This window comes from Gobio gobio (assembly GCF_949357685.1).
Source record: "Gobio gobio genome assembly, chromosome: 17".
Taxonomy (NCBI): domain Eukaryota; kingdom Metazoa; phylum Chordata; class Actinopteri; order Cypriniformes; family Gobionidae; genus Gobio; species Gobio gobio.
Genome location: NC_137110.1, coordinates 45,393,403 through 45,411,414, shown reverse-complemented (window position 1 = coordinate 45,411,414; position 18,012 = coordinate 45,393,403). Strand labels below are relative to the sequence as shown.

Genomic DNA, 18,012 nt, shown 5'->3' with positions numbered 1-18,012 from the left:
CATATGGGCTACATAAGTGCTTTGACAAGAGACAGAGAAAAAAATAATAAAAAAGTCATGTTAACTTTTGCATTGACTGACATTTGACACCCAAGTAAAAGCAACCATTATCATTACTGCTTCTCTTCCTGCAGTCTACTCGATCACCGCATTAGTGCTTTTATTCCTCACTGTTTATCTTACAGTTTTTCTCAGTCGCTTTGGTTCATTTCTCAAATCATCCTCGACATTTGCAAAATAGTAAGTGCATTTCTCAAAACAATTCGTACAAATGGCAAAACACCATGGATTACCTGCAAAAGCCAGTCTCTTGCTCAAAATCATTAGTTCATCTCTCAAAAGTAAATATCTGTGTCAATGAACATGTCAGTGCCATCAGAATGACAAGTCCTTGTGTCATTGTGTACGGATAAGACGGTCAAATTGCTGAGTCATGTTGTCAATATAACCGTGTACACTGGAGGGATGTTCTGATGTAAATATGGCTAAAGTTTTGATGACAATTATTGTAAATTGTAGGTTATACCTTTGTGTATGTGGGAGTTTGATTGCAAGAGACTGGACAAGATTCACATTTATGCTATTACTGCTTGTACTGTAATTTGTTGACAGACCATGTCATTGCGATACAGAAAGGAAAATACAGCACTGCATAAAACAAAGAAAAAAAACAAAAAAAAAACAAAAGTAGAAATGTGAACGTCTAACGGAAATGTATAGAAATATGCTTGACATATTATGACAACTTGTTCAACCATTTTGCATGTAAAGACTTATGCTATGAACTAATGGCTAAATGTTGTGGGGGGTAAGACTATTCAACAGAGACCCATTATAATACATTTTGATCAACATGACATAAGCAACTGATAATGTAGGAAACAGCAGAGAATTGTACATAATCATTTGCATGGATGTACACAAGCATTTGCAACTTGTTTAAAGAAATGAGAATCTGCTTTTTTGATGTGCACAAGTGACACAATGATGTGAGAATTGAACAGGTAGTTTTGAGAATTTCAATTCTGATCTGAGAAATGTACCAAAGCGACTGAGAAAAACTGTAAAACAACCCAAAGATGATGCGTGTCGGCTCTCGAAGGAGATGTTTGCCGGAGTCTCAGAGTTCAGCCAGCGCACACATGCAAGAATCCTGTTCCTCTTTGGGCAAGTATTGGACCGTTGTGCTTTAGCAAGGCCGCCCGAGGTTAATACTCAAACACTTCCCATCCCAGCTCAGAGGAGTCATCTCACATGGGTTTAGTCCACTGCAGCGAGCTGGATTTGCCGTAATGCAGTGCAGTCTGAGCTGGCTGAACTCTGAAAATACCCACGCTGCCCGCCGGATCGGTTCTGACCAAAGACAGCTCAGAAATCCTTTAATTAGAAATTACCGGACATATTTGCTCATCAAAGCCAAAGCGAGATTGTTAGAGGCAGTTACATCAGACGTTATAGACATCACACATATCAAACAATGCTCTTGCTCAGTGCTGGCATGAGAGCGTGGGAATTACTCAGCTGTTAATCATGGGATTCAAGTGTTTGTTTCAGTCATTGAATGAGCCACGGACTGCGCGGCTGCCACAAAATCATTTAGAAATGCAATCAGATAGATAGATAGATAGATATGTTGGTAGGTAGGTAGATAGGTAGATAGATAGATAGATAGATAGATAGATAGATAGATAGATAGATAGATAGATAGATAGATAGATAGATAGATAGATAGATAGACAGATAGACAGATAGACAGATAGACAGATAGATAGATAGATAGATAGATAGATAGATAGATAGATAGATAGATAGATAGATAGATAGATAGATAGATAGACAGATAGACAGATAGACAGATAGATAGATAGATAGATAGATAGACAGACAGACAGACAGACAGACAGACAGACAGACAGACAGACAGACAGACAGACAGACAGACAGACATGACATGACATTTTGACTATAATAACGTGTGTGTGTATGTTTTCATCTTAGATGGTTTTATGTAGCGGTGGTACCAGTAACTACGTCAACTCTACGCCGCTGGGAAAACCCAGAGGATATGGATCTGGATGAGGTGAGTGTGTGTTTTTGATGATCAGATGCAAACAACATAAACAGATGTCTCACACTCTGTTACCCTATTCATGTTATCAGTCATACATGAGGCCTGTGATATACGGTGTCTTTTCTATGTTACAGCATGTTAGTATTTGTTGTTATTTTTCACCTCTTTTTACCTTCTCACTTTTTTTCTGCATCTCTGCAGCAGCTGTTGAAACACACAGGCACTTTGTTGGCTCTTAAAAAGCTTCTCTTGGCATTTTTGCTTTTTTTATTATTACTACTGAGCTTTCTGGCTCCAACACGGTTCTGCTTTCTCATGAGTTTGCTTGCTTTCAATAAACTATTGTCTGCAAAATAGGCAAAACTTTTCAGGTGCTGCCTACTGAATATCAAAACGCAACGGCGCTGTAAAAATCACAATGGTGTCACCAGTGTTTTGAAACAACCCGTTTTCACGCAGCCGTTCTCCCCCGAGTTGCCCCTTATTTATGAGTGTTGCCGAGTCAAATGAGAGGTGTATTATTGGATCCCGTGTTGTGCTGGTGTTTATCACTGCGCTGATATTATACCCGCTGTCCCGCTGCAGTCCTCGTTCTCTCTGCCGCTAGACCCCATTTGTTCAGCTGCAATCCTGTGGCCTTGGATTTGATTCAGTCTCGACCAAATGTGCTTTACTAAAGCTAAAGAAGCAGCATATTATGTTAGTGGAGAGAAAGAAAAAGAGAGACAGGGTGAGGGATGGAGAAACAGAGGAAGTGGTCTATAAAGAGACAGATGAAGCTCTTGTAGACTGTGTTTATGTCATTTTAAATTAATGATGCCTCTGACTGAAGCACCTGAGGCTGATATCTGACCTCTGACCTCTGGATCCCAGTCCAGCTGTTTCATGGACTGAAAATGTCAATCAGAATAGACCTAAAGTCGTGCTGTCCAATATATATACACTATCTTTCAAAAGTTTGAAGTTGGTGAGATTTTTCCATATTTTTGAAAAGTCTCTTCTGCTCACCAGGGCTGCATTTATTTGATCAATAATACAGTAAAATCAGTAATATTGTGAAATATTATTGCAATTTAAAATAACCATTTAAAGCTGCACTATGTAAAAATTTTTCAGTAAAATATCCAATAGCCACTAGGCCAGTGTTATATATTTTTGTTCAGTTGAGTACTTACAATATCCCAAATGTTTCAAACTATTTGTAAATCGTGAGAAATTTGCTATTTTAACAAAGGAACCGGGACGTGTGAGGGAGTCGCCTGTCAATTGCGTCATATCTGCGTTACCCTTAGTTTCCGGTTGTATTCTGCAGAAACGCTTTACTCTTACTGCAGTGTGCAACAAGTGTCATAGCAGCCGCCGGAGGAAACGGCATTACATCATTTTCAAAACACTCAAATGTATCTAATATGATAAACAGAGCTGTGTTACCTCATACTAATGCTCGCGAAGCGTGTGTTCTACTCTTCGTAGGGCTTGTCCCAAATGACACCATAAACCCTCACGGTCTTCCTCTGAGTCCGCACTTTCACGACGTAATGCCGCTTTGACTGCCGGGAAGAAGTCCGCTGTAACCGCCTGGTCCGCTGCACCAAGGGCGCAAATCAACCTCAAAGGGGGCACTCGCAAGCACCCTTCTGAGACCTAAAATGACAAATGGGACACTCGGTCTCGTGGACTTAACGGACACACGCACGCAGCGGCCATTATAAATCCACAAGACCAAAAGTGCACATGAAGTGTGCCATTTGGGACAGGGCCTTAATAACAATCACTCCAGCCGCATTGCTCAGCTCCACAACACTCGGCCCTGCTCTGCTTCATACTACAGTAACGTTAATAATTGCATCCATGAACATGATTTCTGCCCGAGTCCTATCCCGATTCTTTTCCACCGGCTGTGAGGTGAAGACCACATGTCCCAAAATTCTGCGCTCAAACTTGGCGTCACCAAGCTACACCTTTGTTTTGAATAGGCGACCTCTAGTGTACGGAAAAGTTACATAGTGCAGCTTTAATATATTTAAATATATTGTAAAATATAATTTATTCCTGTGATCAAAGCTGAATTTTCAGCATCATTACTCCAGTCTTCAGTGTCACATGATCCTTCAGAAATCATTCTAATATGATGATTTGCTGCTCAAGAAACATTTCTGATGATTATCAATGTTAAAAACAGTTTGACAGTATTTTTTGTGGAAACTGTGATACATTTTTCTCAAGATTTCAATTTATTTGAAATAGAAATCTTTTGTAACATTATAACTGTCACATTTGATTAAATGAACGCATCCTTGCTGAGACTTTTGAATGCTTGTTTACATGTGTGTATGCTTTGGGAAAAATATGGATTTGATCCCCTGCCGATTTTGTAATCTTGCCCACTTACAAAGAAATTAAGGGATTATAATTTTTATGGTAGGTTGATTTTAAAGGATAGACAGAATGTGAACCACACATTATAGCAAGGTTATAAATTGATTTGCATTTGATTGTATTACAAATACAGATTGTATTTGATCCCTGAGCAAAACATGACTTAGTACTTGGTGGTGAAAACCTTGTTGGCAAGCACAGAGGTAAGACGTTTCTTGTAGTTGGTCACCAGGTTTACACACATCTCAGGAGGGATTTAGGTCCACTCCTCTTTACAGATCCTCTCTAAATCCTTAAGGTTTCTTGGCTGTCACTTGGCAACTCGAAGTTTCAGCTCCCTCCACAGATTTTCTATAGGATTGAAATTTGCTTCTTTTTGAGACACTCCTTTGTTGCCTTGGTGGTATATTTTGGGTCATTGTCATGCTGGAAGACCCATCCACGACCCATCTTCGGTGTTCTGGCTGGTTCTCATCCAAGATTTTATAGTGCATGGCCCGTCCTTTGGCCCCTTAATGTGGTGAAGTCATCCTGTACCCTTAGCAGAGAAGTAGCCCCAATACGTAATGTTTCCACCTGACTGTAGGGATGGTGTTCTTGGTGTCATAGTCAGCATTTCTCTCCCTCCAAACACAGTTGAGTTGAGTTGATGCTAAAAAGCTTAATTTTGAGCTCATCTGACCACAGCACTTTCTCCCAAGCCTGCTCTGAATCATTTAGAGGTTAACTGGCAAACTTGTACATGTGCCTCTTGAGCAGGGGGACCTTGCAGGCGCTACAACATTTAAATTCATTGCAGCGTGGTGTTTTACCAGTGGTTTGTCTGGTGACTGTGGTCCTAACTGCCTTGAGATCATTAACAAGCTCCTCTCATGTAGTTCTGGGCTAATCCCTCACCTTTCTCGTGATCATCCTTACCCCTTGAGGCGAGATCTTGCATGGAGCTCCAGACCGAGGGCGCTTGATTGTTATTTTGTATTTCTTCCATTTCTGAATAATCACACCAACAGCTGCCTCCTCCTCACCGAGCTTCTAGCTGATGGTCTTGTAGCCCATTCCAGCCTTGTGCGGGTCTGCAATCTTATCAGTTACGCCCTTTGACAGCTCTTTGGTCTTGCCCATGGTGGTGAATAGGTTGGAATGGAAGATACAGATTCTGTGGACATGTGTCTTTTATACACATTACGAGCTGACAGGAGTACTTTCTTAAAGTGACAGGATTGATCTGTGTTCCACATGGACACATAACCAATCTGTGGAAGGCAGAATTCTAGCTGGTTGGTAGAGGATCAAATACTTATTTCACTCGATCAAATGCTAATCAATTTTTAACCTTTATATTATGTGTTTTTTCTGGAATTTTTTGGTTGATATTCTGTCTCTATTCATTCAAATAAACCTACCCTACAAAATGATAGACCCTTCATTTCTTTTGTAAGTGGGCAAAGTTACAAAATCAGCATGGGATCAAATAATTATTTTCCTCACTGTATATATTTGCAATATTTTTGAAGTTATTTAAAAATTAAGCTACAATGTGACCTTGACATGATTTTTATCTTATTTAGTGCTTTTTTCCCCATTTTAGTATCATTCTTACTTGTGTTCATTTAGTAACTGTGTGGAAAATATGCCTTGATTATTTCTGAGATTTTTTGTACAAAAAAAGGGGGTATATGAACATTCATGTCAGTGGTTTTATGTATGTGGATGCATGCTTATTTTCCTTAAAGGGCACCTATTATGCCCCTTTTTACAAAATGTAATATAAGTCTCAGGTGTCCCCAGAGTGTGTCTGTGAAGTTTCAGATCAAAATTCCTAACAGATCGTTATTTTGAAAATGCAAATTTTGGGTTTGAGAAAAATGAGCTGTTTTGGAGATGGCGGACTGTGTACAGCTCTCTGAGGGCGGGCGGGGTCTACGCTAATACAGCATTGTCCATCAACATTCATGGGCGGGGCCTGTGAAATGCAACATCACTTTACCAGGATTCTGCAAACGGCTTGTTCTGAGACGCTGCTTATGATTTATGAGGATTCAAAAAAAGGAGTGGGTTGATTTTTACCATTATAGGGTGGTTGTGTACACACACTGCCAACACACATTTATGTTCAAACCCATGTAAAAGTGAATTTTGCATAATAGGTGCCCTTTGTCATCATTTGTTATTTTACTGATGTGTTTCATGTTATGTGTTCTCTGTGATTTATCAGCTTTTGGGGAGTAATGGAGACTCAGATGTGAGGAAGAGGAGGAGGAGACAAACTCAGGACTTCCTGCGGCCTTACATCGCTGCCAAGTTGGAGTATCTTCCAGAAACCTTTGTGTTAGGAGACGAGAAAACGTACAATGGCTTCTATAACAAACCTCTACCTGGACAGCAGCAGTACCGCACGTTTATACTGGCAGCACTGAAAGATCGGGACTCGGTGAGTCTCTCTCACACACACACACACACACACTCACTCACTCACACAGGACATTGCATAGACTTCCATTGATTTTATATTAGTTTAATGCAATATTTTACTGCCTAGCCCAACCACAACCCATAAGGCCCGTTCACACCATAACTATAAAGATAACTATATTAGCGTCCACTCCAGCAGACAATATTGTTCTGTTTATTCTAAGTGCATTCTTGTGTGTCACTTTAAATGCATAAGCTTGTTACAGCAGGATTCTGATTGGCTTTCAATGTTTTTATCGTTCATCAGCTGGAACAAAATTGTGATTCCAACAATATCGTTTCTCTGTGCCTTTTAGCATTATAGCTGCGGTGTGAACTCTGCTATGCTTTATTATTGTTATCTTTATAGTTATCATCCTTGGTGTGAACGGGCCATTAAACCTACCTAAAAAAAACAGTGAGGACCAGTAAAATGTCCTCATAATATTTCACTACGTAAGTGAGGATATTTGGCCCTCACATGTATAGCCAAACCTGTACACACACCACACGTGAGCCCTGTGGCCAGTTGCATAAACACAGTCATTATGTTAAGAACTAGTCTGACCAACTAGCGGTTAAGAATGAGAGGAGAGGCAAAATAAGGAGGAGAGAGAAAAAAGGAGGAGAGGATCTTGTGAAAGGACAGTCTGTGGTGGGCTGACAAACAGACTAGCGAGTGTGAAATTGGATGAAAGAGGTCGACTGCAAAACTACCGCAGCACTTAAAGAAAAACAGATTAGAGGAGGAGGAGATGAAAGAAAGGAAGGAGAAAGAGACATCACATGAAGGACTGCGGCAGATCAGCAGAGAGTGTGACGACAGGAGAGAGAGAGAGAGATGGTATCATTAATGGTGGAGAGACCTGAGCGTTACAGATGAAGAGATGGAGGAGAGGTGAAAGAGAAATAAAAACACACACACATGAATATGCATCAGCAAATAGTGGTTGGAGTCAGTCAGAGGTGCATTACTCACGCTGTGGGATGTGCTTCCGTCTGAGGTAGTGCCGATTAAATTGATCTCTATGAAAGTTTCCCACTGACAGATTCCCACAGGGCTTTTAGACGTTCTCTATCTCCCTGCTGTCGCGCAAGCGTTCAAAATATTCTCTCTGAATCCTGTTGCAAAGAGACAGAGGTGATGAGTAGCCCAGCAGATCGACGGCCCTGAGATTTTTGTGATGCAAGAAATGTGGAATTGCGGAATTCAGTCATTAATTTTGAACACAGAATGACACAGAATTTGTCAAATTTTGGATTAATAAATGAAGAGTAGGGCTGTACTTAAATGTCTGTGAATATACGCCAAAGACTGCTGTTTAAATATGAATTCTGCATATGCATGTGGATGCTATTTAATTTGACACAATCAAAAACAGTTGCGTCTTCATTGGTGTCAATCGTTCAGCCAATCATTTTCCTATCGGGGTTTTTTTTCTGCTTTGGCAGAACAAGATCAGTTCAATGTCTCAAAAGTTTATCCTCTTACATTAAATGGAGAATCTCACACATGCATACCAGAGTTACAGAAGATATTATGTCTCAATCTGTGCTCAGGTTGGTCTGTAGCTGAGAAATAGAAAAAGAATAGAATAGAAACTTCATTACTGATTACTTCATTAGCCTACTACAATTAGACCTATAACTTATTTTACCATTCTTATTTATTTATTCCTTTAAATCCCTTTTACTCCTTTAATTATTTAATTCCTTTATTAGTATTATTATTATTATTATTTATAACAATATAAATTATACCCCAAGGTGCCCCCCCAAACACAGAAGTGAAACTCCGCCTATGGTTCAGACTCCTCTGAGTCTCTGTGTTGATGCTGTGCTGCTGTAAATGAGTTTTGGGCAGCGATGGCGTCTGTGGTTCCTGGTGTCACTTCCGGAGGGAATGCAGAAGGTGTAGCACTGATGGGATTTGCTTGATGATGTGTATCCTCCGGTTCTCAGTGGGATGGAAGAGGTTACCCCTCCCTCAGCTCTGTCTCTCGCTCTCGCTCTCCCTCTATCTTCCTTTTTCCATCCCTCTTTCTCCCGCGCACCCTGCTGTGATGTCTAAAAGGTGTTACTAAGGCGATTAGTTGCCAGCGTTTGTGGCAGGAGACTGACTTCTCTGCTACTTTGAGTTGAAGGCTTTCCTCCTGCTCTGCTGATACACCCTTCAATAGTCTTTCAGTTTGTGTGTGATCGTTACACATTATATTAAGGCTCAGGTGTACTATAGAACACATCGCTATATAGATGACGGTGTTGACGCACCTCCTAAAACTGAAAACAACACCTACTTTTACCTACAAAATTCAGCCTTTAAAATTTTGTAGGATGTGGCAAAGATTGCAAAAAAACAGCAAAAAGAAAATCTATTACAATATCTCGATCAGGTAAAACATCCTTTAAAGAGCGTATGACGCATTAAATGGTATTCATAGTGTCATTTTAAGTGTTCTCTTTTTCTTAAAAGCATATGCTTAAATGTTTGACATTAGTTTTATAGTCATGTATAATTAAGAGACATGTATTCTTTATTTCTTTACAAAACTATTATTTATTTAAAAAAATATTTATTTATTTATTTATGCTTAAATAGATGAGCTTTCATTCATTTAAACTGGAATTTGTGAGGAAATGAAAAGCTAACAATGAATTCAATCATAAAAAATGAAAAGAATTCAAATAAAAACATTTACTTAAATACACGTCACTTGTGAAAAAGTTAGTTAAGTGAGCACAATTATGAAACAAAAATTAAATAATTTTTTTTTTAAATATATATTTATAACTTGATTAAAATTAAAGTTTACAATTATACAATTAAGTTTACAATTATAATTAAAGGTTACAATTAATCAAGAGACCATACAATGCATTATAAGGTGCATTACAAGGCATAATTACTGTATTAAAACATTTTTATAATGCATTATACATAAGGGCTTTAAGTAAAGTGTTACCAAATATTGTTTTTGTTTACCTGCATGTCATCAGAGAACCATGAGCATGCAAATGTGTTTTGAAATTATTCAAATATTAAATTAAAATCTCCTGGTGGGGGTTGGGCAGTGAATATTTTAGGTTAAAGAGATTTAGCTAACAAAAAAATGGAAATCCCTGATGTAATACATCTCTGCATAATTTCCTTATTCTTATTTGTGTTATTTCATAGTTTTGATGACTTTCCTGTTATTCTGAAATGTGGAAATTAATCATAATAAAGAATAAGTAGCTGTGCCTAAATGTTTGATCTTTTGAGTAATTATTTTTCTTTCTTTCTGTATCATAAGATGTTCACGGTGAGTCCTTACTCTGAACCCATGATGGTGAAGCTCCACAGCGGGATGTCCCGTCACGTTGAGGACCCGGAGATGCTGTGGGTGATGGGACCAGTGCTGGCCGTCGTCCTTATCATCATCATCGTCATCGCCATCCTGCTCTTCAAGAGGTACAGAAGCCGCTTGCTTTTTTTATACAGAAGTACGATTACTTTACTGGTGCTTTTCCAAGGAAAATGTAATCATTCATCCTGCACCGAGATCATAGAGAAGCATATTTTTCACATTCTGCTTAAGTGACCATATTTTCCTTTTCGCCGTGCGTTGCAAACACAGTGAGTTTACTGTACATCGTCCTGTCAGGTATAAATAGCCGGTCTCTCTCAGAGACGTTGCTGACTCACTGTAAGAGTAGAAAATCGAAATTCAAGAAATCTTATTTCAGTTTGACAGTCAGCAATTTAAGTGTTTTTTTCTTAGAACACTCTTTTTATACTTTCACAGAACTTTAATGTTTAAATAATAGTCATTTCTTTTTGAACTAGACTGCAGAAATGATATTTTCCCTCGCGCAATAGAAAAAGTCATGATAGCACACCTACACTCCCAAAATCTGATCTCTCAAAGTTACAGATAAAAACGCACCCCTCTTCTCAATTATAGCCACATTCAGTCGGTCTTATTGAACAAAGTAAGAGAATCAAATGCCCAGGGTTCAAGTTATATGTCTATTGAGTGAAAAGAAAACTCATTTTGCAAATGTCAGCTAGAATCGATGCTCATTAGTAGCAATGGCATTTCCACATTTCTGACAAATTCACCCTACACACACAGTCTGTGCAGTTTTCTCCCTGTGACATTTTCTCTCTTCTCCCCTCTGCTTTTCCATCTCTTTCCGTGGGATGCAGCAAACAGGAGAGGTGGGTATCGAGCGGTTCTCTTTGATCCGATAACAAACGCTTGTTTGTGTTTGGTGTTTAATGAGAGACAATCGGAGGGTTTAATTGAGCTCAGATTAGTGCTGATGTTCTCCTAACAGAGACTAACACACAGGAAACATCTTGCATATTTACACATCCACCTGATCGCTGTGTGTTCATACGCTCTTGTTTGATGTCATTTCCTGGCTGCACAGGAAGCGCTCCTCTCCTTCGGCTAAAGATGAGCACTCAGCTGGAGTTAAAGATCACTTACTGGCCCATTCCTCTGACCCGGTGGAAATGAGGAGGCTCAACTACCAGACACAAGGTACATCACCACACTCATCATGAGAGAGACTTTCTGCAGATTTCTGTTGTTTTAATACGGAGCGAATGAGTTGCAAAAAGCTCATCACAGTTACAAACACAAAAATGTGTGTTCTTAGCCATAGACTCTTGACATGACATGATACTTTACATGACTCACAAATTATGCCAATACACTTATATTCTGTTAAATTGACAGGAACAGCAGATGAGGTTGCCAGAAATTCACAGTACAACAACTGTGACAATGTTTCCAGTATTACAGTGGTGCATTGTATATTTTTTGTGATAAATAGTATATATACAGTATATTACTAATAAATGCATTTATATTTATTTTAAATATATATAATATATATAATTTTAATTATAAATGATTACTATTAAAGTGTGTGTGTGTGTATATATATATATATGTGTGTATATATATATATATATATATATATATATATATATATATATATATATATATATATATATATATATATACACACTTACACACACATATATATAAATACATACACATATTATGTAAACAATAACTTTTATGTTTATGCACGATTAATACATTTGACAGCACTAAATAAAAAATAATCATATGTCCTGTGTCATGCAGGGACTCTTTGAATGTCCTTTTACTGTTTTTCACAGTGAATTATATCAAATATTTTACTTGCAAAACCCATCATTTTTTACAGTATTTTACCATCAAATTACATATAATGCAAGTTAATAGTTTTTTATGCCAAATGTGGTTAGGTAACTTGCAGTTTATAGTCTTTTTCTGTAAAAAATACATTTTTACAGTGTAGAGTTCTTGTGTTCTAAGCTAACATACTCCATAAAGCATTAGGAAACAGCGCACACAAAAATTGGGTAAAAGAGTATTACATTTTATTCATACTTTTCTGTACTGACTATCATCTTGGAATATGCGTTTCGGAAATATGAATGTGTGTTCTGAAACGTGATATTGCCTCAGAACAAGGTTGGAAAGCAGATACTTTCCACCTTTTGTTACAGCACTTCTGTGATGCTTTAAAATGCTCACTAGGTTTTGCAGCAGAGATAAAGTGTCTTTTGAAAATGAATCAGTTTGGGGTTGTTTGGATGTAGACCTCAGAAAGAGAGACTGCTCCCTGGATTTATGGATGTGAGGTTCTGCTGGAGCTTCGGTGTGAAGACAAAACATTATTCACAGAGCCGCACTGTCAGGTGAAGGACACACACTGAGGAGCAGAACCTGCCAGCTAATCTCAAACACACACACACACACACACACACACACAGCAGCATCAGTTCATATTCCTTCATTCGGTTCAGACAGAGCTTTGAACTTGATGGAAAAATTAAGCAGGATGATTCACCGGAGAAAATATTTCTTTCTCTTTCTCACTTCTTCCCATCCATTTTTTTTTGCACCGTCTCTTTTTGTTTTTTTGTTTCTCTCTCAGGGGAAATTTACGAATGCTCAGACATTTTGCTGACTTCAATAAGAATCTGCTTTTGCTTCAGTTGCAAAGTGACTCATGTTCTTATGTCAGATTGTTGGGCTGCAAGCGCACGCTCGACTGATGCACAATCTTTCTCATGGCGAAACTGTTCGAAATATTCATGTCAACTTCCCTGCCATAAAAATGTATTTTCCTTGCTTGCGAATCTTCAAATGAGGAACCAGGCTACTAGTGTTGTTGTTTATTTACTTGTGAAAGTTCAGCATTTGTGTTTCAAAAAGCTTTAGGACACTTTGAAAATGTAAAAATGGCTTACCTCACAGATAAAGAGTGTTTGTAGTGTAGCTACATGTTTGACGTTTCAGGCAAACTGTTTGAAAAGATATCCTTGACGCGCAAACTATATTCCAGCACCACGCTCGTACTTTGGATTGTGCTGTGGCGGTGAATAATGTGACACAAGGTGCCATTTAAACATCTTGTTGTGTTGACATGCTGAAATCCAAACAGTCCTTGATTTCTGAACCAAGAGTTTTAATATGAACTAAAGGAAGACAGGGCCTTTCAGAGGTTGCCACGCTTTTATTCCTTCTTTGGAAGGTTGATGTGACCCAGTGAGAATGAGCTGGTTTTATAATAGGCCAAAGAGCCTCAGTGTCTCTATAGGATGACATAAAATCAACATTTATCCTATTCTACTGTTTAACAGATTCAGCAAAGATGCATTAAATTGATCAAAGGTGATATTAAAGACATTTATAATGTTATCTCAAATAAACACTGTTCTTTTGAACTTTCTATTCATCAAGAATCCTGAAAAAGAAATATGAAGCAGTACAACTGTTTTCAACATTAGCTACAGTCAAACCAAAATGTATTCAGACACTTTCAACATTCTCACGTTATCACAGTTTATTCACTATAGTTTAGAAAATCGTAATAAAATATGACAAGAACTCAGAGTTAAACTGTGTCAAAACAAATTCATCTTGATAATGTCAGATAACTTTGATAGAAGGGTTTGTAATGGATTACAATCAACCAATCAGCTGTCAGCTTTTCAATGTATGTACACAATTAGATAATACCAGTTTAGGTCAACCAATGACCATGCAATGCTTAATTTTGTTCAGTCTGTGGTGTAAAAGGTCACATTAGCAATTCACCCTTTGCCGCAAGTTTGATTGACAGGCGATCTGACCAATCTCATCGCCAAATCTGCCCTTTTGTCCAACAAAGCAGTCAGGGGAATTAGTAGATTACCGTCGATGGACTTGGAAAACGGTGTGTACTGACGTCTTTCCGTGGTTGAAACAACATTTATTTTAGTGTTCATTCATGTTTATTTGATGCTTATCAGTTAACTAGAAGGAAGAGATGATCGGTTCACAAGCAGCTTTAACTGAGGCTCTACAGCAAGCACGACACATTAAAGAGCCACAAAATGGTATTTATTGTTAAAATTTCTTAGAAAAATTACACAATTTGAAAGTTGAGACTTTGTTTCATATCAAAAGTAACTTGCTTTGTCTTGTCTGTCGGCGTGTTGACAGTGTCCTCTTTGCTCCACAATGTATTTTCTCTACGTGAGAACGTGTGTGTGTGTGTGTGTGTGGTGTGAGAGCGCCATGCCTTGTCAGACATAACAACAGTAACTAAAGGGGGCGGGTCTTTGCGAACGGTCAATTAAAGAAAAAACATTTAAGCAAAACAAGGTCATATCAAAGTGTCGGAATCATTTTGGTCTCAAATTTTTATCCATTTTACTGGTAGTCCACTGTATGAACATTTTTGGGTATAATATGTCACATTTTACTTTATTTTGCTCTCCTCACTTACATAAATTAACTATAGTGTCCTGCACCCACTAGTACAAAGTTATATCTGGTGTCTGAATAACTTTTGGTTTGACTGTATGTTTCCATCCACCTATTTTTAATGCGCATTTTGGTATATCGTATAAATAAAATACGCTGGAAATGCCAAGATGCGCATAAAAAATGTATGTGCTCAACTGAGTCGGATACAATTTTTATCCAATAAGAAAACATGCGCATAAACTACGATGGAAACACATTTACTGAATAAATTCCTCGATGTGCATCAAAAAGTCATGTGACTGCGTGATGGGATGGCATAACTGGACCAACCAGCAGACTGATCTGTTTGCACAGCTTCTGAAATACTGTTTTGGTCATTCTGAAATGCCTGAGCAAAGTCTGTCGTCAAAGTGTTTCTGTATAATTACCTCTCAGAACTGTTCCCAAACAGCAGAAAGCAAGATAACACGACTGTGTTTGTTGCATTTCGTCTGCGCGCTCTGAGATGAATAATATATTATAGACCTATATTATACACAGTGGCTTCCAGTGACTTCCATTTTTCTTAATGATATTTATTGCAACTTTATCAATGAAGTGACGATTTTGTTCCCTTCGACTTGCTGGATGGAAACAGTGCTTAATTTTGCATATGTTTTATGCAATATTCCAATTTTGCACAAACGTTAAATTCGCAACTTTGGATGGAAACATAGCTATTGATAATAATCAGAAATGTTTCTTGAGCAGCAAATTATCATATTACAATGATTTCCCAAGGATCATGTGACACTGAAGACTAGAATACTGAAATTTTAAAATATATTCAAATAAAAAACCGTTAATGATATTTAATAATATTTTTTATCAAATAGAAGCAGCCTTGGGGAGCAACTTCTTTCAAAAACATAAAAAAATCTTTCCTACCCGAAACTTTAGAATGGTAGTGTATTAACATTAGAAATAACGTATTATGTATGATTTACATTTTATAAAATACACACACATATATATATCTGCTTTTGAAAACGAAATTGCATGGGAGAGGAAAATAATTATATTAAACCCAGTAATTTCTCAGCCAGCTTTATATAATCCAATCAAAATGCCCCACCGTATATATTTACAATAAATATGCACATAACAATATGTTGGGGAAGCCATTTCATGTCCTCTGCTCGTCATGGGTGTCTCTCTTGCTCTTTTTGCGCATCCTCTTTCTCTCCTCTCTTCCTCTCTCTTCTGTCAGTGACATATATCACAGCCCCTCCTCATCTTCTTTCTGCAGGTTCCAGTGCCTTCAGCTGCCCCAGCACTTCAAGTTAGTTTTGCTCTTTCATTCCTGTGTGAATTTTCACTTCCTTCATTTTAAATGCTCCTCCTACCTGTCCATCGAGTCCAAAGTCACGCCCCCTCCACCACTCTGGCTGCTCTTAGTTAAAGCGTCCCCATCTCTCACGTCCTCTCCACAGGCCGTCCTTCTCAAACACGGGATGGGAGGGGAAACAATCAAGTGTTGTTTATGTGTGCTCAGGTTGTAGTCCTTCTGTGTAAAATGCAGATGTCATTTACATTTGCCATTTGGATTGTACAGGACAGCTTACGCCACCTTGCTATTGACCCGGAAGCAGTTCATTTGTCAGCCAATGAGCATGTCCGTTCACTGCTTACATCACTGCGACTAGCCTTAGCACATAGCATGGTGCTACAAGCTTTCTCCTTTGCCTTCTATTTCTCACATGCTTTGGGTTGTTTCCATGTGCGCCCATTTGTTCATCTTCTAAAAACTGTATGAACCAAAGTGTGTTTGTTCCCCAGAGTTCAGCAAAACAAAACAAGCCAATAGAAATCTCTGCTATTAGTTCATCCTTTCTTTTTCCCTGCAGGAATGCGGGAACACCCTCCAATTTCTGTCTGTGCTTTGGCTGACCACATCGAGCGGCTGAAAGCCAACGACGGCCTACGCTTCTCACAGGAATATGAGGTAACTCGTCCCAAGTCACGTCAGATGATGTGCTGTGTCTGTCTAAGCAACCTTGAGGAGAATTGTCCTCCCTCTCTTCCTTCTGTTAAAGATAATTGCTTGATGTCCTACAAACATCAAAAATTTACATAAAATTGTCTGCTGAGATAAATCAGGACAATGAGAGGAGGAGAACGCATCCATTATGGATTTCTTGTGCATCTAGAAAACGCTTGTGCTCGATCTGACCTACATCTGCATGTGTGGAACATCTAAATTGTAGGACAGGACACTGAAGGGAAGCGTGATGTAGTTTTAGATGCAGGTTGCTCACTAACAGCTGTGTTTTGTTGATTTATTATGTCTGTACTTTTGAAGCAGATCAGTCTAAGAGCTGTTTAGTGCTCCCTAAATGAGCTAAAAAAAAACTGTTCTGCAGAAGCATATGCATTTAATCATGCCAATCATATCACTAAGCGTTTACATTTTTTGATTTTTTTTTTAAAGAAATGAATGCTATTATTCAACAAGGACACATTCAATTTATAATCAGTTCACACGACGGCCATATTTGCCATGCCTCCGGGCAGCTGTTTCGGGCATCCAAGACCAAGTCTTATCGATTTGGATGGGGAAATCTTTAAATCTCACAAACTGCTTGCCACAATCCCACTTAAATAACGCATTTCAAATTAAACACACGCTCATAAACGAAGCCTCTAATGGCAGCTGCGGTTACGCAATGACTTTAGTCTAGTCAAGTCAATACAGATTGTTTAAACGCAGCTTTACAGTGATAACAGGAAAATAGTGTCATAGTCCAGCTTAAAGGAATACGCCGACTTTTTGGGACTTTAGCTTATTCGCCGTATCCCCCAGAGTTAGATACATACCATTTTCATCTCCGTGCGTGCCATAACTCTGTCTGACGCACCCACCGCTAGCGGCTCCATCTAGCCTTCTGCTCAATAAGCGCCAACATTTTCCTATTTACATGTTGTGATGTGTATAGTTACATTGTGTACTAAGACAGACGGAAAATGAAAAGTTGCGATTTTCTAGACCGATATGTCTAGGAACTGTTCTCTCATTCCTGCGTAGTAATCATGGAACTTTGCTGCCGTACCATGAATGATATTACGCAGCGCCTGAGAATAGTCCCCAGCACGCTCTCTGTGCAAGCAGGTTGTCACGTTGGTTATGTTGACGGAAGTTCATTTCAGTTGTAAAAACGTTATTAATTTAGTTCATTTATCAATACAGCCGCTCTGGAGAAAACAATGATGTCATCATCCAGCTCAGTTCAGTTCTCATACAATGGTGTTAATGAAGGCAGATCAATAACA

At 38.5% G+C, this 18,012-nt stretch overlaps 1 protein-coding gene across 1 annotated transcript in view; it reads left to right on the top strand.

The window, feature by feature from the left end:
• ptprfa (protein tyrosine phosphatase receptor type Fa) overlaps window positions 1–18,012 on the top strand; it is a gene marked incomplete at its 5' end in the record, with an annotated part of 188,387 nt that overhangs the window by 146,655 nt on the left and 23,720 nt on the right. Inside the window, 5 exons of the mRNA XM_079841132.1 lie at window positions 1,999–2,080; window positions 6,666–6,881; window positions 10,195–10,352; window positions 11,318–11,430; window positions 16,590–16,687. Of these exons, the coding sequence (XP_079697258.1) occupies window positions 1,999–2,080; window positions 6,666–6,881; window positions 10,195–10,352; window positions 11,318–11,430; window positions 16,590–16,687 (667 nt within the window). The remainder of the gene's footprint in view (window positions 1–1,998; window positions 2,081–6,665; window positions 6,882–10,194; window positions 10,353–11,317; window positions 11,431–16,589; window positions 16,688–18,012) is intronic.